A 22,175-nucleotide genomic window follows, 5' to 3' on the forward strand; every position below is an offset into this window, starting at 1 on the left:
AGTTCATTCGAGGTAGGAGTAGAGATAGCACTAGTGGCTGGTTGGCATGGCTAGTACTTGTCGCTGGTAGGTTACGCCGAGTATCAGTGGCTGGTTGGCTAGTTGGGTAGCATTAGGACGAGGGCTCGCATTTGATTGGCGAGCGTGCTGCACCACCTCCTGTCCGTGGCCATGTCAGTTAGTGTTTCTAGTTGCCTACACTCTACAAGAGTACGGGTTAAAGAACGAGCCTTCCGTGGGGTCGTGCCACCGCCGGCTGCCAGACAAATCCGTCAACACCGGCGTCCCAACATAGGTGGTGTGCGCGTCTGGTCACAGAAAAAAATATTTTATGGTGACCGTCTAGACATTCCAAGGCCCTCCCGTGCATCATTATATCTCCAACCACAGGCCACCGCCTGACCGCTGGCTCGTCGTGGGGTGGTGGTGGCGCTGTAGCTCTGCCGTCCGCGTGTTACGATGTGATACCATCTGCTGGTACAACGTTTGCTCGTACTGCCATCAATGCCGCTGAAGTGGACAGACATATTGTCTGCTTATATATGTTTATATCCGCTGGTGCACGGCAGAGACTGATAAAGTCAAAGCAGCATATCCCAGAATTTGAGTGGCTGCTGCTGTCGTGCAAGCTACGGTGCCTTAGCCTGAGTGACTCAGCACGTTAAATCTTGAAAGTATCAATGCACTGGGTCGTGCTAGCTCGATGTGAGAACAAGAAACAGATATTGGATAAGTACTGAAGCTGGAAAGACCGTTAGGTCGCAATCCGATGCCAGAGCACGCTAGTTGACCAAGCAATGGTCACAAATCGAACAAACTTACTATGCAGATACTAGCAATTGCCTCCCAAGGGGTCAGCTGTCCAAAAACCTCAACTGTTATAACTCCTATCACCGATCAAATGAGCACCAGTATTAACTTTAACTTTCATCTGAACCACCTAGCCACCCAAGCACTGTTTGCACCCTAACTTTAACCAACTAATCCTTCAACTGACGAACTAACACTGGTACTATCGCTTTCACTGACCGTAACCCTAGCAAAAATGTTCGATCTCCAATCGTGGTTGTGGAGGAATATTCTAAACAAAATAAATAAATAAACATACAATGCGTCTCCATATATCAGTCCCTCCACAAGATAACCACGCAGCTACTTCTTGGCTACCTTGTCGAGAAGTAGCGTGATTGTCATGGCCCCCAGTGCAAGGAATTAATGGGGCTCCACCAGCACACTCTCAGCAGCTACGCGGCTCAATGCCCCCCACGGCTCTCCGCGCACTGTCTGCAGCATCACGTGCGCTGTAATTACACTTTGTAGGCCATATATATGTTTATGGGTTGTAAAATATTGCCAAGCAATGTGTGCAGATAAAACAAATGTTGTTTCATGCAGACGAGGTTTAATGTTGCTGAGATTCAAATGATTTAATCTGAAATTTAAATGCTTTCATCCCTCGCGGCTGAAAATAACGCGCTCTTTACAACCCCGATTAGAGTCCCCACGTGCAGCTGCCACCGTTTGGCCAGGTGGCCGTTTGTGGTGCCAAATATACTACTGGCCAGGTGTCTCTGGGTTGTGTACAGATACCCCCACAGGTGATTATATCTTGCGCCCCCCACCTCTCCACCCCTCATGCCTATACGTATAAAGCATATTGCGGTCACTGTTTGTTGCTTCGCATAATGCCGTATTTTGCATTAATCAAAGCTGAAATGTCCCTGCTGAGCTTCTGGACATGGGGAAATGTAATTGGGCCCTTCTGTGTGTGGGTTTTTTTCTCAAGTTGTCATGTGCAGTTTAAGTCACACATTGGGAAAGTTATATCGAATTATACTTTCGTTGATCCGTGCAGCAAAAACGCAGGCAAGCAATTGTCTCCCCAGGGCTCGGCTGTCCAAACACATACTTCAATCAAAGTGGCCATGGGCATGCTGGCCATTAACCTCAGCCAGAATCGCAGACTCACAAAGTTCCAGTCTGAGCCGGCTTTAGCTCTCGTTCGGCTCTGCCCAGCACGTGGTCACGGAGCGTTCTGCTTTGCAATACTCTGTGCAAGACTGACCTCTGGAGTAGGGAAATATTCCAAAGCCGCAGTGACCACTTGGTCACACGGATTGACAATACCCCCCAACCCTGCCAGCAGTGTATACCCTCCGGTGATTTGAATGAAAACAACTAAATAGATAGTACTGCAATGTGCAGCTCTTGACAAGCCACTGCTGGATGAAAGGCCTCCTGGGACTGTGCCAGACACACTGATCAATGGAGGTTGGTGAAGTGGCGAAGCCCAGGGCTGGTTCAAATATCACTCGCCGCTGATGTTAGCCATGGCTTGGAATCCAGCTCGTAGCATGGCTCGTAGTATGGCGCGTGACCCGTTGCGCCACCGCTTCACCCCATGGTATTTTGGCCAAACACCCCAATGTTGGAAAATCACCTGCAAATTACTCAACTGGAATCACACGTGGGAACATGCACCCCCACCCCCCCCCCTACTGCGAATACTTTTCAGGACCCTCTTGAAAAAGAATATCCTGAAAAGGGAAGCTTTCTTCGGTCAATAAGCATAAATAAATACACCGTGAATACGGGAAGTGTATACATATCACCAGACAAGGGCACAGTTGTGCGTTTGGCCCAGGGTTGTGCTCAGCGTGGGTTTGAGGTTTGCCAAGAGCTAGATCCGGCGTAGAGGGGACAAGTCAGGGTCAGAGCAGACAAAGGCGTGAGGTTGAGCTCCAGGAGAGCATCCCAAGTTTCAATTTTCATTTATTTGGTATAGCCCTGTGAGCCATGCGGCTCTTAAGTCGGGGGCAAACCGCAACAAACATAAATATGAACGGAGAACATCTTAAAGCGACGACGCGCAAAACAGCTGGGGGTCACGGTTACCTTAGGTAGATCAAAGGGTAGGGGTCAAAGGTCATTCCGGATGATGTCATTATTCCTGGGCGAAGGTCATCCCAGGTTGGGTCCAGGTTTCACCGGGAGGGGGTTCACCAACGTCGTTGCCCTGTCGATTGCGTTGATCGGTGCCGCTGTCCGCCAGCGCCACCTAGAGGGCAGTGGAGGCGAGGAGGAGGAGGCGGCGGCACGGCCTCTACAGGGGGAAGAGGAGCCATGGTGGACAAGCGGCGCGAGTCCGGTGAGGGCAGCCGCTCTCACTCTGTCCCTCGCTCACTCACTCGCCCTCTCTCTAACTCGCTCACTCACCCCTCTCTCTAACTCACTCACTCACCCTCTTTCTCCTCTCTCACTCACTCAGCGCTCGCCGCTCACGCAGTCTCACTCCTCCTCGTCGTCGTGCCCCGACCTCTCTCCCCGCGCCGCTTCACGCAGCCCCGCGGCAACAGCCGCAATGAATGGAGTCCAGTACAGTGCCACGCGACTGTAGCGTGCGTGAGGGGTGTACTGTACCGTGTGTTTGTGTGTACTGTGCGTGTGTACTGTACTGTGTGTGTACTGTGTGTGAGGGTGTACTGTGTGTGAGGGGTGTACAGTGTGCGAGGGGTGTACTGTACTGTGCGCGTGTACTGTACTGTGTGTGTGTACTATGCGTGTGTACTGTACTGTGTGTGTGTACTGTGTGTGAGGGGTGTACTGTGTGTGTACTGTGTGAGGGGTGTACAGTGTGTGAGGGGTGTACTGTACTGTGTGTGTGTACTGTGCGCGTGTACTGTACTGTGTGTGTGTACTATGCGTGTGTACTGTACTGTGTGTGTGTGCTGTGTGTGAGGGGTGTACTGTGTGTGAGGAGTGTACTGTGTGTGAGGGGTGTACTGTATGTATGTATTGTGTGTGTGTACTGTGTGTGTGTACTGTGCGTGTGTACTTTACTGTGTGTGTGTACTGTGTGTGAGGGGTGTACTGTGTGTGAGGGGTGTACTGTGTGTGAGGGGTGTACTGTATGTGAGGGGTGTACTGTATGTGTGTATTGTGCGTGTGTACTGTGCTGTGTGTGTACTGTGCGTGTGTACTGTACTGTGTGTGTACTGTGTGTGAGGGGTGTACTGTGTGTGAGGGGTGTACTGTATGTGTGTATTGTGCGTGTGTACTGTACTGTGTGTGTACTGTACTGTGTGTGTATACTGTGCGTGTGTACTGTACTGTGTGTGTGTACTGTGTGTGAGGGGTGTACTGTGCGTGAGGGGTGTACTGTGTGTGAGGGGTGTACTGTATGTGTGTATTGTGCGTGTGTACTGTACTGTGTGTGTACTGTGTGTGAGGGTGTACTGTGTGTGAGGGGTGTACTGTATGTGTGTAAATTGCGTGTGTACCGTACTGTGTGTGAGGGTGTACTGTGTGTGAGGGTGTACTGTGTGTGAGGGGTGTACTGTATGTGTGTACTGTGCGTGTGTACTGTACTGTGTATGAGGGTGTACTGTGTGTGAGCGTGTACTGTGTGTGAGGGGGTGTACTGTATGTGTGTACTGTGCGTGAGGGGTGTACTGTGTGTGTACTGTATGTGTGTACTGTGCGTGAGGGGTGTACTGTGTGTGTGTACTGTATGTGTGTACTGTGCGTGAGGGGTGTACTGTGTGTGTGTACTGTGTGAATGTGTTTGTCTACCCTCGCTGCTGTGTGCGAGCGTGTACTGTGTGTGACCTGTACCGTGTGTGTGTACTGTGTGTGAGGGTGTACTGTGTGTGAGGGTGTACTGTGTATGTACTGTGTGTGAGGGTGTACTGTGTGTGAACGTGTACTGTGTGAGGGTGTACTGTGTGTGTGTGTACTGTGTGTGAGGGTGTACTGTGTGTGAGGGTGTACTGTGTGTGAGGGTGTACTGTGTGAGTGTGTACTGTGTGAGGGTGTACTGTGTGTGAGGGGTGTACTGTGTATCTCACCGTGTGTGCTGTAGTCTGTGGGGGTATGCTGTATCTTACCGTGTGTGCTGTAGTCTGTGGGGGTATGCTGTATCTCACCGTGTGTGCTGTAGTCTGTGGGGGTATGCTGTATCTCACCTTGTGTGCTGTAGTCTGTGGGGGTATGCTGTATCTTACCGTGTGTGCTGTAGTCTGTGGGGGTATGCTGTATCTCACTGTGTGTGCTGTAGTCTGTGGAGGTATGCTGTATCTCACCATGTGTGCTGTAGTCTGTGGGGGTATGCTGTATCTCACCGTGTGTGCTGTAGTCTGTGGGGGTATGCTGTATCTTACCGTGTGTGCTGTAGTCTGTGGGGGTATGCTGTATCTCACCGTGTGTGCTGTAGTCTGTGGAGGTATGCTGTATCTCACCGTGTGTGCTGTAGTCTGTGGGGGTATGCTGTATCTCACCGTGTGTGCTGTAGTCTGTGGAGGTATGCTGTATCTTATCGTGTGTGCTGTAGTCTGTGGGGGTATGCTGTATCTCACCGTGTGTGCTGTAGTCTGTGGGGGTATGCTGTATCTCACCGTGTATGCTGTAGTCTGTGCATGGGGAGCGGTAGTGTAGTGGCTAGCGGAGGCCCGGGTTCGATTCCCGTTCACGGCGAACACCGGTGACATGTTAACCGGTTCTGGGCATCCTCTAGGTCGACTCGGCCTCAAATTAGAGACAAAGGCGGCCGGGCGTGGTGCTGCCCACCGACCCCTTCGTGTGCCGTGCCGGCCTCCATAGGTGCTCGCAAACAGCACTTGCCCCAACAGTCTGTTAAGGCTATACGGGGGATCTTTGTCTTTTTGTAGTGTGTGCTGTGTACGTGGCTTTGGTGAGGGTTTGTACTGTGGGGCTTTGTGCGCATTATGTAACAAATCCTATTTGGGGCCATCCATTTAGTACGTACGCATAGAGTGGGAGGGAGGTTAACCCAAATGAGTACGCATGCGTTTGGGGAAGTCTACTAACAATAGGAAACGGGGGGGGGGGGGGGTGAAGCCTCGATAATAATAATGCAGCCGGCGGTAGACTATCTGTTTGCGTAAACACGTTAATATTATTAATAATCCTTGATCGTGTCTGCGTGGATTAAATATTGGCCATTCTATAGGATTCGGCGCGGGGGGGGGTGCGTCAGGCGTACGTACGCAGGTTTGGGGGGTAAAAGTCCACGTGCGTACCGGGAGGGGGAGAGGGGTCAAGTTTTGACAGATTTTTGGGTACCTAATACATCGATGTCCCTTTTATAGTCTTAGCTTCTCATTGTGACTGTAATGCTCCTTGCAAAAGCAGACCTCGACTATTACATGGTGCAGCATTTATAAGTGAGGTTATTTCGCTGGCTTCCTCATCAAATCTTCACGGAGTCCCACGACTTTTTTTCATGAGGGTCCCATCAAAATGCGTCGAAGTCCGGGGTACGATGTTGCTGCTGCTGCTGCGTATGATACCATTTTTCAGAATTCAAATGTTTGGTCAATACCAGTTACATTGTTTAGGTTTTTTGTTCGCTGTGGGAGGTAAGCCTGGAGGAAATCCACGCACGAACAGGAGAAACATACAAACTCCGTAGGGAATCAAACCCAGGGGCATCTTGCTGTGTGAGGCGCGATTGTTACAACTGTGCTAGCCACCCTGACTTGTGTTAATTGCACTGTGGTATGGGTAATGAGACCTAGATGTCTGCTGTTAGCTTTCATTTTACTCAACAATTAGCTTTTTTGCCCCTCTCGGGCATTATTTTGAAATGCAACTTTTGACGCGCAAGTCTGTGATCACTTCCCGTGGTAATTGTGATGAGGTGAGAACCGTCTCTGGAATTTATGTGCGTATGTTGAACTTCTTTCGCACCATACGTAGCCATCTGTGCAGTGCGACAACCCTCCCAGAGTCTAGGGTTTGTCTGTGAGAATCAAGTCAATCTCGTTCCTTCACCATTTGGGCTCCTCCATGTCAAACTTTACGAGATTCCATCTTTTTGACAAATGTGCTCATTATTTTTTTTATAACTTTGCTGGCCATGAACTCTAACAGACTCTCATGTGTGACAATGGCCAATATGCAGAACTTAATTTCGCCGGTAGCCTGGAGTAGGCATGACCAGTAACTATCACGAGAGGTATCCTGGATGTGGTGTGCCAAGCATGGAAATATGTTTTGAATGATTGAACCGGCTTGCATTAAGCCTCGATTATAGTAACTAGGGGATGTTGTCATGGTGTAATGGTTATCACACTGAACTTGAAATTCGATCTCCCTGTGCAGCAGTTGAAATAATGGCGCAAGTTTTTCAATTCCCCCCGCCTCCGTCCACCCAGCAGTATAAATAGGAGACTGCTCTGTCAATCGGCAGGTCGCTCACGGTGGTGTAAAGAGTGAGTACCTCTACCAAGACACCTGGCCGGTGTGTCAGCAGTGACGGGGGCAGGCAATTGACGGGATGAATGACTACCTTTCAATATAGGACTGTCTTCTGGTTGTAAGGGTTTGCGCTGGGCTGCATTGGCGACTGACCCCTCCCATGCGTGTGGGCACTGCAGGACGACAGCAGGAGGCCAACCAGCGGCGGGTACTGGACCAGGCGACACGGCAACGGCGCATCAACCGGCAGCTGGAGGCGTTGGAGAAGGATAACTTCCAGGAGGATCCGCAGGCGAGCCTGCCGGCTGTGAGCACCAAACGCCTGCCACAGTTCAGCGATGACACGCCAACAAGTACAGCAGCAGCAGCAGCAGCGACCTCGCTGACCTCAGCGCACACACACGCTCACACACCGTGGGCACTCACACACCGTGAGCGGTGACAAGCTTCTGAGCGGTGACAAGCTTCGCGGTTTGAATGTGGAAGGCCACCGTGGTTCATACTGCAGTTGTAATTCATCGTAAAATACTATGCGCAAACTACTTCACCGTCAATGTTAAGGATCCTCCTAATGTAATTCGAAACGTGTTCCTGCATCATGGTCCAAATGATCAAAATAAAAAAATAACCCGCAAACTACTCAGTTGGGATTACACGTAGCAATCATCCTACCCTACTGGCAGACTAATGCCGACTTGCAGCTCAGGTGCTGAGTCGCCTTGTACCACATAGGGACAGCTGCCACTGGGGGTGCCCTGCCAAAAGTTTGAGATAAAATTTCCTGTAAGTCACTTTCGTGCTCTGAGACAATCCAGAATAATGGGCGCTATATAAAACATATCATTATTACCACACACACACACACGGTTATGTGTAACCTAGGAAGTAGCCTGGCACGGTTGGCATGCGCCATGGTGCAAGGAATTAAATGAGGCCCCCCCCCCCTTCCAATTTTCCTTCCTCTTCATATCTCGGTACCCAGCATCCTCTGGTCCGTGTGCCTGCACACTCAATAGCTGATTGATTCACTGCAACATTGATTTTATTCATTACTTGGGTAACGTCGGTGACAAACGGTATCAGAATTTGTCATGGGCCTTCTGTGAGGCCTGACCCGGCATTAGGAGAGGGCTATCAGGGCTGCTGTTGCCGAGACTCAAAGCTCTTTCGGGCAACAACATTCGAATACAGAAAAAAGTAATCGTTGATCCATACATTTTTTCACTCAATCGCTACTCATAGGTAACTTCATATGCCAATTTTAAACTGTTCATCGGTAAACATTTTTTTATTGTTATTCTTATCAGGTCCCCACGGCATAAAGTGCCATCTCCAACCTTTACACACTCTGTCTCTCTGGCCTCTTTATGTGCTATGAAGTAGGGCCATTGCCCAAAACGTCACCTATTATATACCTTTTTCATTTAAAGGCCACATTTTTTGCGACGAATGTGAGGTTTTGGTTAATTGTGCTTGTGCAAAGCAGCAGCATCACCAAAAAAAATGTGTCGAATTTGTTTTATGTGGTTTAAGCCATGTAGTTATAACTGAATGTAATAGCATGCTTCATAAGGCATGCATATAATAGGTAACACACACAAACACTGTCACATGACAGATAAATGACAACAAATGAAATCGTGATAATAGCTGGAGGGTTACTCGTAATGGGTGATACATTTGTTTTGCTTGCCGTAGCTGCCATTGGTGTTAGGTAGCCTCAGCCAAGGTCCATTCACCTGCAACGTTGTGTAAAGACCAGCACTATGGAAGCAAAAGGGAAGACACATGGCTATTGTCACACCACAGTGACTCGTGTGCTGTGCGAGCCTTATTTGGTGCTCACTGTGCCTACACAGGGGGTCTTGTTTTGCTTTGTGACAAGACGACCGTGTGCTGTAGTCTACATGAGGAAGTGAACAACACACATACCATTCACCGGCCCTTAATGTGTTATGACGGGCACTGGGTTTGAGATTTTTTTTTATTCTTGTGATGCTTTAAAATCGTCACATGTAACGTGATGACTCGTGTATAATGAGATCAAAAGCCTGAATTCTATTTTAAAGCTAGCAATGCGCCGCCACCAATTTGCCAACACTGTCCGTAGAGATGTACATAAAGATGTGAAGTGACTTGAGCGCACACGCAAATAAATGCACATCTCAGGAGATTAATTATAGGATACATTGTGCTCTCAAAAATGCATAAATATTAAAGGAAACATGTGTGTCTATAAAAACCATAGGCATCTTAAGTTCAACACTTGTAAAAACTGGTTCATATATGAGGAATGTTGCAGACACTGAGTAAGCCATGCATTGTAAGGTAAATGTGGCATGTAATGTTGTGCAACGACTTGTTATTTTAAAAGCAGGGCCACATGCAGTCTGCTTGGTCGAGTGTGGCTCCGACAGTCTTGTTTAGTGTCCGGAAATGTCGGTTTTCAAAACTCTACTTTTGAATGACAAATGTGTACGGTGATGCTTTTTTAAGGTGGATCTTTTATTTTTACCTATGCAATTCCCACACAAATTGGAATTCTATCAAATGTTACTCTATGCGCAAAACATACTGTATGACCTCAGCGCCACGATGTAGACACCTCCCATCTGCCACAGCCAACAAGAAGAAAAAGAAGACCAGAGGGGAGCACTTCAAACAGCGCTTCCGCAAAACCTTCCAGACGCTGCTGGAGGAAGAGGTGAGCTCGCACGTCCGCCTCCTCCCCAGCCCCCCAGTATGGCGGACGGTGCTTCCCTGATCAGCTGAAACATCTTTGTTCGCCATTTTTCATCAGCGCTCGCACGTCGAACCCCCGCAAACCCCCCCAGGGGGTTACGCGCGTGACTCTCTCCCCCCACCCCCTCCTTGCCCTTTCTCAGAACTTGAGCGTGAGCACAGAGGCCAACTACCTTACATCGTGCGTGCCGGCGTCGAAGCTGCCTCAGCGCCACTTCTGCGTGGTGTGCGGGTTCCCGTCGCCGTACACGTGCGTGACGTGCGGCGCTCGCTATTGCTGCATCAAGTGCCTTGGCACCCACCGTGACACCAGGTGACTGCCCTGCGGTGCCATCAGAAATGAACACACTCGCCAATACGGTGCTTGTGTGGTTTGCCGGGCAGCTCGGTGGTCGCAGCGCTGAGCTGGCGCCGCCGAGACCCCGAGTTTGAATTCAGAATTCACCCGCCCGTGATTAAACTGGGTTCTCAAGTGTAGTGAGTTGAGATTTCAGCCCGATTACCGATGATTATAAAAAAAAAAACAACATTCAATTTGTTTTTTCATTTAATTTGGCAAAATTGCTGCCCTGATATTTTAAAACGTGTATTAGAGTGCCATGTGATGTAACATTTGTTGTACAGGCCACTTGTAAAAAAGCAATGCCCCTGGTCTGGATGGGAGGTCGTTTAAATCGATACCAGAAGTAGTTCTGCGATATCATCTTGCTTATGTCATTTTGTAACATGGGGCTGATGCACTGCTCTGCCAGAGATCTTCATGGATACGTTGTCTCATGACATAGTTCAAAGGGAACTCAAACTGCAGAAAAGACAACATTTTTAGAAAAATGAATGTGACATTTTTTGGCACTTTCTGTACCTCAGTATTATTATCTGCTGTTTGTACAACTTGGTATATATATATTTTTTGTCTTAAATGGCTTTTTGATTAATTGAAAGCATTGGAATATTGTCATTCCTGGAGAATCAAATGCCTGAAATCAGGAGGTGACTGTTCAGGGTAGATATTTGTTCTCAGTGTGGAGCCTCATGTTGACCCCACGGCCATTCTTTGCCCACGCAGGTGCCTGAAGTGGACGGTCTAAAGATGGCAGCCACCAAAACGGAGAGTGGCCACTGCAGGCCCGTATGACGTCTCGGCCGCTGCAGATGCGTGACGTGGACGCTATTACCCCCCTCACGAGCCCCTCCACACAATCCTTCCCCTGTGCTGATAACAATCCCAGTGTTGGCTACCGGTGCGCCTCCTCTTACCCTTACCCACCGTCACCCGGTCAGTTCTGCACCACGGGATGTAAAACTGGCGGGGTTGAGGACCGGGTGACTGAAGTAAAGGGGGGGCAGGGATTAGTGGAAGGGCTTCCATCCCGAGAGGAGCACCGCGAGCCTCTTGGCATGCACACCTGTGCCCCACGGTGTTTTCTGAGAAGCGCTTCTCCGCATTTCGCTCGTACCAAATATACAGCACCTGTAGCCGATGCGCAACACACAGCATGACGATACTGTAGAATGTAACCGTCGAGAGGAGCCTACGTCTCATAGAATGCGGTGTCCATATCTGCATGCACTGGCTGACGCACAGCGCTGATGTTTGCTAAGCATCTATGGCCGCAGCGATCCCACGTCGTACGTTATCGCCCGATACTTGAAGAGGTCTGCACATCCCCATAGTTGTTCACTTTGCCAGTTGTCCGAGCGTGCGGCGCACACATTCACTGAGCGAGACACGGCATGGAAAGGCTGCCCTCGGCAAGCCTGCGTGGTGTGGGGAGGACGTCGGTTGGCCTCCTCCATGCCATCTTTCACCGCAGGGTTTTGTCTGCGCCTGCGGAGTCATTCGTGCCTTTAGGCCGGATTGTTGCACCGCGCCATATGCACCGCGAGCTTACGACGGGCGGTGTGATTGAAAATACCTGTGTGGGGTTGGGTGCCGAGTGTTCACGCTCTCTCCCTCCTTGAGTGCATGCTGAGCAGCACTGTGAGCTCCCAATCCCCCGCTCAGATCCCCATAGCGATGCCACGACAACACAAAACTTATCGTCCATGTGCCTGGCCGGCCGTTATGTGAGCTTATACATGTAGATTTTTGTAATCCTGCGTTAAACTTGAAATCTTGCTACACGGAAGGCAGCGCGTACTGTGGTTGTCGCCTTCAGCTGTACTGTTGCATTATGGTTACGTCATTGGTCTGTGAGGAGATGGAGCTGAAATGTGATGTTGAGCAATGAAACTCTTTGAGTTTTATCAATCTTCCAGCTGCTATTAGTTTCAGGGATGCATATGTAAAGCTGCTTTGCGCTTGGTATAAATATGTATACTCTGTGCCTTATCCATGGTTTTGCTTACATATAGCGAAGCCTTTGCCCATTCTTCTCCGAATTGAGGCATTTCTCCTAAACACTGACCAATATGTTTTTGTTTCATTTAAATGGAAACTCCTGCAATTCCTTTTCTGTAGTTGAAAAAAATTAAACTTTCAAAAATATGGCCCGTTTGGAGTGTGTTGGCGTACAGCGTGTTGGTACGTAGACCAGGCCCGGGGCCAGCTGCTTGTGGTTGGGTGGCCAAGAGAGCTGTTGTGTGGAGGCTACCTGAGCAGTGATTCACCACGAAGGAGAGTGAATGTAGGTGGCCAAAGGGTGCATTCGGTATATTGGCAGTATACACCAGTGCAGCATAACACACCGGTCCTCATAAAACAGTCTGAATCAATATTTGAACTGACATTCGTCTTCTGACTGCTTCGACATCACAAGAACTGATTTTGAATCGCCACCACCCCCGCAAGGTTTCGATATCGCGGGAAAATAATGATTGCGCAAAAAAATCCACGTTTTTTTTAATACCGTGCACTGGATTACTGCCAAAACGTTCATTTGGTGGTGCAAAGCTTACCCAGGCACCCCCCTAGCGCCGTCCCTGATGCTTGTGTATTTGATTGGTTTATAAATGGTTTATACGTTTGAAACAATTGCCTGCAAATTACAAAATTGGAATCTATATAGCAATCATTCTCCCCCACCCCCCTTCCCCCATTGTTCAAACTTGGCAAGATGCTTTGGAAGCTGGGAGTTGGGATTAGCTTTGTCAAATAAAGAATGATCAGAATCACATTGAAGGATGCGGATCATTAGTGGCACAAACCGCTGAAGATGGCTTCAAAAAGGAGTTGATTTGTAACCGATTTGAGGGATATTTTTTTTTAGGCCATGGACACTTAGTACACGTTGTAACCAATGACCATCAGCAATGTTCTCGTGTTTCTATTTGGCTTTGGCGTGGCATCAGTCGCAAAGTTCGACAACCAAAAGTGCCGAGTCGAATATTTAGAAGCGCGTCAATATGCATTTAATCCGATAAACGTCAATTCGAGGTTTCGAGCAGTGTGGCAGTGATTACGTCGTACACTACTAAAGGCAAGGATAGTAGGCACATCAGGCCTACAACGCATGACCCAGGAGTACTTATCAAGAGCTTGTAAACTGACACACTCATTTTTAATATTAAGTCCCCTCTCTTTAGGTCCATATGTCCTTTTGGTTCAGAGAGAGGGCCCTAGTGGCACAGACCTGTCATTGAGGGTGCCTGCTTCTAGCTTCCAATTTTTCCCCGACAGTGACTCGAACGTTGGTGCACCTCGCCGGCTTGTGAAAGTCTCAAATCCACCGAGCTGCGAGGTGGCAGTACAGCAAGTGGGTTCGTGAATTCTTTTGCACAGTCACCGATGTGTTACGCGCTTCTATGCGTTCGGTTATCTCGGCAATAATCCGATTTCTTTCGCACGTGCAAAAAGATTGCTTGCAATGGATTCTGCCGACCATCTCACTGCAGAGAGCCGTTCTTAAAAAGAGGCGATTCTCTGTGAGAATTGCCTGCACTCATGAATTACTTTGCTCTGGAGCATTACCATTCATGGTGTGCACCGTGCACACATGATGGCTCTTGCTGTGCTTTATTGCACGCTGTCAATTCATTTTTTCTCTAATTTTAAGGTGTGAGGTGTCTGTCCCAGTTGTATCGCAGCTGTGATTTAATGGAGTGCGAGACAAATTTATAGGAACACAATTTAGCACCAAGATAAGAGAATCTGATTATGGAAACATCAAATGAATTCAGCTTATCTCGCTACTGAGTAAACACCGAAATGTTTAACTGAAATTAATAATCGCTTACGTGGCTTTACATCAACGGTGCCAAATGTGCAGCTTCGTGTGAAGTGCAAAACGGCGTTACATGAGCATCTTGGAGAAGGATGGTGCGCGTTTACTTAAAAAATAAAGAGAGAGAAACAGTCGTGGGCAGAGGAGAAGAGTAAGGTCTTGAGCCTGGACTTTTGAACAGGCGCAGGGAGTCGACAGCACGGGCGGCGGGGGGATAGGAATTCCATACAACGAGGTTAGAGGCGAGTGACCATCCACTGAGCGAATGTTCATGGACTGGTTCAAAGTGATGAGAGTGGAGAGGTAGTAGAGTGCGTGGATGGGAGTAGAGTAAGATGAATGGGGAGAGGTAGGAGAGTGCGTGGATGGGAGTAGAGTAAGATGAATGGTGGGAGGTAGGAGAGTGCGTGGATGGGAGTAGAGATGAATGGGGAGAGGTAGGAGAGTGCGTGGATGGGAGTAGAGATGAATGGGGAGAGGTAGGAGAGTGCGTGGATGGGAGTAGAGATGAATGGGGAGAGGTAGGAGAGTGCGTGGATGGGAGTAGAGATGAATGGGGAGAGGTAGGAGAGTGCGTGGATGGGAGTAGAGATGAATGGGGAGAGGTAGGAGAGTGCGTGGATGGGAGTAGAGATGAATGGGGAGAGGTAGGAGAGTGCGTGGATGGGAGTAGAGATGAATGGGGAGAGGTAGGAGAGTGCGTGGATGGGAGTAGAGATGAATGGGGAGAGGTAGGAGAGTGCGTGGATGGGAGTAGAGATGAATGGGGAGAGGTAGGAGAGTGCGTGGATGGGAGTAGAGATGAATGGGGAGAGGTAGGAGAGTGCGTGGATGGGAGTAGAGATGAATGGGGAGAGGTAGGAGAGTGCGTGGATGGGAGTAGAGATGAATGGGGAGAGGTAGGAGAGTGCGTGGATGGGAGTAGAGATGAATGGGGAGAGGTAGGAGAGTGCGTGGATGGGAGTAGAGATGAATGGGGAGAGGTAGGAGAGTGCGTGGGTGGGAGTAGAGTGAGATGAAGGCGGAGAGGTAGGCAAGGCTGAGTGAGTTAATGGAGGGCCTTAAATGTTGTTTCCGGCAACACCACGGGCAGTGGATAGATCGGAGTGTCGCGGTGATGTGGTCACATTTACAGCGGTTGACGTCTGTACACGAATTGGTATTCAAGCAAGCGACCTCATAAACTCGTCGCCCGCAATTAAAACCCGCAGTCAGCCAGGGCGAGCTTTCTCCGTGGAAATCGTGCCTCTTTATTATCATCAATTCCACAATGCAAGAAGTGGCAAAAAGGGGAACTCGACGCGAGTTCACCGTAAATGACTTCCGATTGCCGCAGCCCACGCAGGGAAAGTACCCAGGTCTCGTGACGCGTTCTGCAGAGTGGCCCCTTATAAGCCCCGGACGCTATCGCGAAGAGCAGCAGCAGCGGCATCAGCAGCAGGAGGAGGAACTTTGACGTCGAGCACAGCACTCGTGGGTTTTTGCTTCAACGAAGGCGGCTGAATACGGTGTTGGTTGCCATTGAGGTATTTTTCGCGAATCTCGATTGCTTCCATTTAAAAAAAAAACATATATATTGTATTCAGCTGGAATTATGTAGAAATGTCCGCGAAGCAGATGAAGCGTCACGTTGTGTTTGTGCTGCGTGCGCGATATTTAACCTACGAGGGTAAAGCGTTGCGGACAGGCAGTCGGGCGATGGCGCTGCTGGCGCGGGCACGTGGGCTGCCTGTGATCCAGCCCTGGGGAGGCAATGGCCAGGGGTTGGTGGATCACCGCGCAGATGATGTTGTGAAACTCCCCCCCCCCCCCCCCCCCATGGGTATGCCGTACCCTGTGAACCGACTCTCTACACGTGCGTTTTGTCCCGCTGCTCCGATTTCCTCACACGCGTATGGGCACCAATTGGTTGCTTTAACACGTAGCAGGATTTCTCACGACCAATGTCATCCATAATTGAGGTTTTGGGGGGGGGGGTTAAATCGCGTAAATGTGTGTCGTTAAAACCCGCCACCACCCGACACAGACAACTAGTAAGGGTTGTCACGTAAACAGATGGAGCAAGCTGTAATTACTGGCAAAACGTCGTACTCATTGTAAATGTTGTGGCTTGGCTCTCCAATACACCGGCGTGCTGTACTAGTGACGAATTAGCCACGTTCTGTTTACGTGACAACCCTTACTAGTTGGCTGTGTCCGGAAGGCGGGTTTTAATAACACGTTTATATATTTACGAGATCTTACCCAAAAAAAACCCTCTATTATGGACTAACTGGTTGAAAGCACCTGCACCTAATGCTTGCGCCTCCGTGAGTCGCGGATCGTGCAGCAATGTGAGATGCAGCTTTGCGCGGATGACGCCGCTCTCTAGAAACACTGGTTAATTATTGTTATTAATTATTCAGAGTACCTGTGCAACAACTCTTGAGGGGATGGCCCAGTTCCATGCGTGTCGTGACTGCGGTTCGCGTTGCGTGAACAGAATGCGGGCACGCCCGCGCACCTGACGTTGACGACTCTCTCGGAAGGGGCTTTCCAAAGACGAGGGCGAGGCATGACGCACCCCCCTCGCCCCCCTCTTGAATTAACTTCACACTCACTCGCCTTTGCGTCTTGTCCTCTCGCAGGTGTTCCGACTGCTGCAACGGCGATCGGTCCTGAGCGGAAATGAACGCCTTCAAGCTCCTGCTGGCCGTCTGCATCGTTGGTACCATCTATGACCCTTCAGGTGATGACCTCTCTCGCAAGCAGCCACGGGTACGGCGAACGTAGATGCCCCGGCAGGGCCGATTTCGCAGTGCCAGGCTGAACTACGCGTCGCTGCTGCTGCTGTTGATTTAAAAAAAATGGGGTGGTTCTCGCCAATTATTATTATTATTTGTTTTGTTTATGCATATAACAGCGTCATTCGTGCGATTTGAAATCTCAAAACGCTGTAGAACTTGTAACTCGTAAAGTTTACTCACAGAAGGTTTCGGCAAATGACGGACACGGGGGGAGGCAGTCGGAAGCTGTGCCAATGATTGCCCGAGCTCTGTGGTCCTATATTGTTGAACGCGCCCTCAACATGGGTGGAGGAATCAACAAGTAGAGTTCATGGAAAACAGTAATGATGGAAGTAGCGATAGAGGAGTAATAATGAGATGACTGACCCCCAGTGAGTGATCGGAGCAAATTGGTGAGTGCTGGATAATCAGTCACCCTGCCTGCTGTTTTTACATTGGATTCACTCCGGTGCAGCAGTGAGATAGGAACTGGGTTCTCCATCCCATGTGACAGCAGCAGAACCTCGACTTTGGCCGAATATGTGCTCCGTATCGTGGTGATAATTGGAAGTGTGTGCGCGTGTGCTGCAGTGCTGGGCAGACAAGATGGAAGATGCCAATGCATCAATACAAGCAGGGCCAGGATCCCCATCAAGAGGATGGCAAAGATTGAGGTGTTCAGGAAGTCCCACAGCTGTAATTATCACGAAGTCATGTGAGTAATTTCACGAGTACATATCACGAAAACACACGCGCTATCACACCTACAAATGTACTCACACACACACGCACAGTAGACTCTAGATTATCCACGTGAGGTTTATCTGATTTGCGGATTAACAGCGTACCTGCGATTTTGACGTGAATTAATAACTCATGGATTTTCTCTAAAGCCCAAAATAAGAATCTAAAAACAGTGATACATTGTTATTCTTGTACATTTTTACTACAAGTCACGTGCTTAAACCAAACAAAAAATATGTTGCTCTAGTTAATCCGAAATCCACGTGATGGGCTCTACAGTACAGTAGCTGCATCTCTCTACAACGATGGGCGGAGTTTGATTGATGATGATTGGCGTGGCTCTGCTGTCATCTACTTAGTGGGCTGCGCGGGAACAGGAAAGTGTTATCACTGAGCACGCGCGTAAATTGGTCGATCGTTAATATTGGTTCTAAGTGAGTGTGTTTTTGTATGGACTTTTGTAATAAAACAAGATCAAGACATTCTCGACTACAATGTTTTGTCTTGTTCATTAGTAAACTACATTTTCTTTACTTAAACACAATTTATACCTATGTTAGTGTTTTTTTGCATAGAGAAATGTATATATTTGGATTATCCGAGATTTTTAATTATCTGCGGCCGTCCTCACCGTCATTAGCGCGGATAATCGAGACTTTACTGTACCCACGCGTGCTTTGTCGACACGGCAGTGCAATGGGATCTAAATATCCACAGCCTGTTGTCAAAGCACATTCAGAGTTTGCAAAACCCATGTGGGGCTTGCGTTCGATTGCATCATTGCTGTGTTCTGTGTCTCGGACTAGAATTCCTGATGGGCATCCTGAGCTGCCTCGTGATCAGCTCTCTTTAGGACACCCACACAAACATAAATCTCCCGTATAGCCTTTCACAGGCTGTTGGGGCCAGTAATAGTAGCGAGTAGCACATGTGAAAGCGAAAGCCGGCATGACGAACGTGAGGACAAGATGGTGGTGATGCGGACATCGCCACGCCCAACTCCCTTTGTCTCCCGAGCGCACCGTTTACATATCGTGCAAGTTATTATTTTAAGGCTGGGTCGACCTAGAGGAGGCCCACGGCTGGTTCCGATATTACCCGTCACTCATCTTAGCCACGGCCGGGAATCGGACTCGGGTCAGTGGGTTCGTGGCTCGACGCTCGGACACATTGCGCCACGCGCGCGGTGCCACTAACATTGTCTCTGCGTCTTGTCTCAGCGTGACGAAGAGATCCGGGGTTACCGTCTGCCTTGACCCCACTGCCACGTGGGTGGTGGGACTCGTCAGCTGCGCATTGCCACGGTGAGGGCCCCGTGCCGCGTGCGCTGCTGCCACTGCTGTCGTTGCATAATGCGCTGCCCTCGTTGAGGAACCCGAGCTGAGTTATTTCAGGGAAATCGCCCACTAGAAGCATGCGCCTTCGTCAGTAGGTGATCACGCTAAAATATGTAGCGTGGCCCTGTTCACAAGACTGTTCTGGATTTTATTTCAAAACGCTTGTGGGTTAAACGAAGTATCGGTAACACAAACCTGAATGACAAAAAAACTTGACACTAAGGTGAAATCGGACGGCACATTCGGAATAAATAAGAATCGGAATGCAGCATTAAACCAAATGTGAAATTAGTCATACTGTAAATGCAAACAGGGTTTAGATAGACGATTAAAAGTCAGTTGCACTTGGATGCACTTAGAATCGACGATAATTTAGAATCAAAATCGGCATCACAAGGTGCAATCGGGATCCAGAGTTAGTCCGATCGAGTAGCCCAACATGCAGAGAGGTTGACCATCCACAGACATTAAAATATGTAAATGATGAAAAAAGATTCATCACAACAGAAAATAAAGTACCGTACTGATGAGTCCTAATGGGTATGAAACCGGTATACAGTTGTCTATTTGTCTAACTGCTACCTTCGTTGGGATGGCCACGTTTTCTCACATCTTTGAGTAAGTGGCCTGAATGACAACATTGCCGCCCCGAGTTCAGTTCTTTTGAACTGGTGGTCTGGATAAGGGCCGATAACTTTTGCGCATCCAATTCTTACACACCCGGGTGTGTTGTTAAATTCGCACACGGTTGCGTGGTGTCCACACGTCCACCCGGCGATGCCCGCACCCCAACGAGCTGCCGCGCCCCCCCCGCTCTCACGCGAGGAGCGTCTGACCCGTTTGCCCAATTGTTTTTCAGCAACAACAGAAAACCCGGGTGGCACCAGCTGAAGAAGTGCACGCGGGACCTGAAGAAGAAGCGGCAGCAACAGAGAGCGGAGAGGCTGCAGCGTGGAAACTAACGGACATAGGGCCCCCACCCACCGACCACCACCACCCCCCCACCCTGTCGATGGGGAGCGACGAGCGGCCGATACCGCCGTCCCTGTCCGATGGCTGCAGATGCCGGGCGCCCGTGGGTGAACGAGCACCGCCGGCCGGAGCTGCAGCGGGGCACGTGCTCGCGGCCACGCGGCCGGTCCCGTGTTGGTAGCCGACGTGGCCCCGATCCGGCCCGGCCGAGCCTCGTGCACGCGCCGCAGCTCGTCCGCATTTGCAGTCTTTTTTTAAGGTCAAATAGCTACAGCTGTGACGGTTGTGACGCAGCAGAGGATCTATTCTAGAAAACCCGAAAAGGTGTTGCTAACACAACTCCATGCTAACACCACTCCACTGATAATTATATTTTATTGTAGTAGTCGTTAAGCGTTTTTTTTTCACCTTGAAAACTTACCCGAATCTCGAGACACCTTTTTCAGGAGGGTTCTGCCAAAGCTCCCGTAGTACAGGGGGAAGATGTCTCGGTAAATGCGCCAGTGTGGAGACGGCCGCGTTCAGGCAAACGCACAGCGGTGGAGACACCGCTCGCAGCATCAGTCTCGGTCACCGTATGATCGGGCAGCCTCCGTGCATTGTCGTGGGCAGCCTCCATGCATTGTCGTAGGCAACTGTGGTGTCTGTCATTGGGCGCCCCGTGGTATCCTGTGGGTCCCATAGGATTCCCGAGGACCAATGGGATTACTGTGGGTCTCATCGGATTCCTGTGGATCCCATGGGATTCCCGTGGATCCCATTGGATTCCCGTGGGTGCCATGGCATTCCATGGGACCCATTCGATTCCTGTAGGTCTCATAGTTTATTATGGGTTCTATAGATTATTGTGCCTGATTGTGGCACCTTTAGAATGCCTGCACATGGCAGTTGATATGCATGTGCTTCCCCTGGGCTCTGTAAAGCTAAAGGACACGTCTGTGAATTTGACATCACATCTCATTGGTTGCACTAGCCTCATGTATGCATAATCTCTCCACAGCGCCCATTAACTGTGTTTGCGAGTGACCACTCCTGGGGATATTTCCCGCTCGTTGCCTGTCCATGAACATTTTGTGTGAACTGTATTTGTATCATGACAACTGGATTGTTATATTTAATAATAACCGACTGCTGAATCTGCCCCTGGGTAGTTGTAAATAGACTATTTGGCGAACAGAAAATTGTATTCATGACGCTGATGTGCGAGAAGGAATTCGTTTTGTCCAATGTGTGTGTGTGTGCTATCTGTTGGCGTTATCCGCGTTATCTCTCTGTTACCTGTCTGTCTGGCTGATCTCTCTATTTTCGTATGCGCGTTTGCCAGTCTGTCTTTATCACTCTGCCTGTTAAACTCATTGTTTATACCGAAACCATTTTAATAAAAAAAATATGAAGTCTCGCCAAAATGTTCACGTTGCCTGAGTTTTTCCAGTGCTCCCACACAAGTGGTATCATACAAATGTAGTGAGTCATTCAGAGACTTTAGGAGGCAACAACGTTAATTCTACACTTTACGCAACACCGTTACACACGGGACTAAATACACCTATTCTCACTCCTGTTACGCCTAGGACCACAATACACCTATTTATCTTGCATACGGGATAACTATAAAAAAATATATAACGAAACCCATCGAAACTGTTGAATATGTGCAGGATGGAAGCACACAAGTTACATCGGGCAAAGGTACGTTGCTCACAGAGAGCCGGAAGACAAGACTTCTATCCATCCATACGGCTCGTTTGCGTGTCACGTGCCCACATACAAAAGGCTGAGAGCATTGCACACACACTGTGATTGGCATATATAGCACTGACGAATATGCAAGGCATATATGATTGAGAGTCATGCATTCTTGCCGTTTGTGAGCACACCTTTGCATCTTATTAATTATGGCATGAGTTATGTTAGAATATGTTTCACACTGTGCAATTAACGTGCGCTCAGCAGAAAAGTTTAACCTGATAATTTCAAGTTTGCATCTCATTGACCCCGTGAGATCGTGGGGTCGTAAAAAATGCCCCATTGCGGCAGGGTGCCCTCTTTTCAGCCGCCTTCCCATCGGGCCTTGCGAGGCATGGCCGAGGGAGGAGGAGGGAGGGAGGAAACACAGGCAGGGCTTTGTGTGGTGCGAGCCACATTCATTTGGGGAAAACCCAGCATTCCTTCAGTGAAAATCACGTTAATAATCGTGTTTTTTTATTATTAAAGCTTAGATGTTTTGCCAATTG

General features: G+C 49.1%; 2 protein-coding genes across 2 annotated transcripts; both read left to right on the plus strand.

The window, feature by feature from the left end:
- Window positions 1-3,025: 3,025 nt before the first annotated feature.
- LOC116952523 (zinc finger HIT domain-containing protein 1-like) lies at window positions 3,026-12,448 on the plus strand. Its single transcript, XM_032971935.2, has 5 exons — window positions 3,026-3,148; window positions 7,398-7,571; window positions 9,840-9,922; window positions 10,104-10,273; window positions 11,027-12,448. Exons 1-5 carry the CDS (start codon window positions 3,124-3,126, stop codon window positions 11,046-11,048), a joined length of 474 nt encoding a protein of 157 aa, XP_032827826.1. The 5' UTR covers window positions 3,026-3,123; the 3' UTR covers window positions 11,049-12,448.
- A 116-nt stretch (window positions 12,449-12,564) lies between these two features.
- On the plus strand, window positions 12,565-21,366 carry LOC116952577 (interleukin-8-like). Its single transcript, XM_032972053.2, has 5 exons — window positions 12,565-15,649; window positions 16,751-16,851; window positions 17,480-17,603; window positions 18,853-18,936; window positions 19,829-21,366. Exons 2-5 carry the CDS (start codon window positions 16,791-16,793, stop codon window positions 19,929-19,931), a joined length of 372 nt encoding a protein of 123 aa, XP_032827944.2. The 5' UTR covers window positions 12,565-15,649; window positions 16,751-16,790; the 3' UTR covers window positions 19,932-21,366.
- Window positions 21,367-22,175: the final 809 nt, after the last annotated feature.

The sequence above is a fragment of the Petromyzon marinus genome, chromosome 47, assembly GCF_048934315.1.
Source record: "Petromyzon marinus isolate PM22_M1 ecotype Great Lakes invasive population chromosome 47, UKy_Petmar_22M1.pri1.0, whole genome shotgun sequence".
Classification (NCBI taxonomy): Eukaryota; Metazoa; Chordata; class Hyperoartia; order Petromyzontiformes; family Petromyzontidae; genus Petromyzon; species Petromyzon marinus.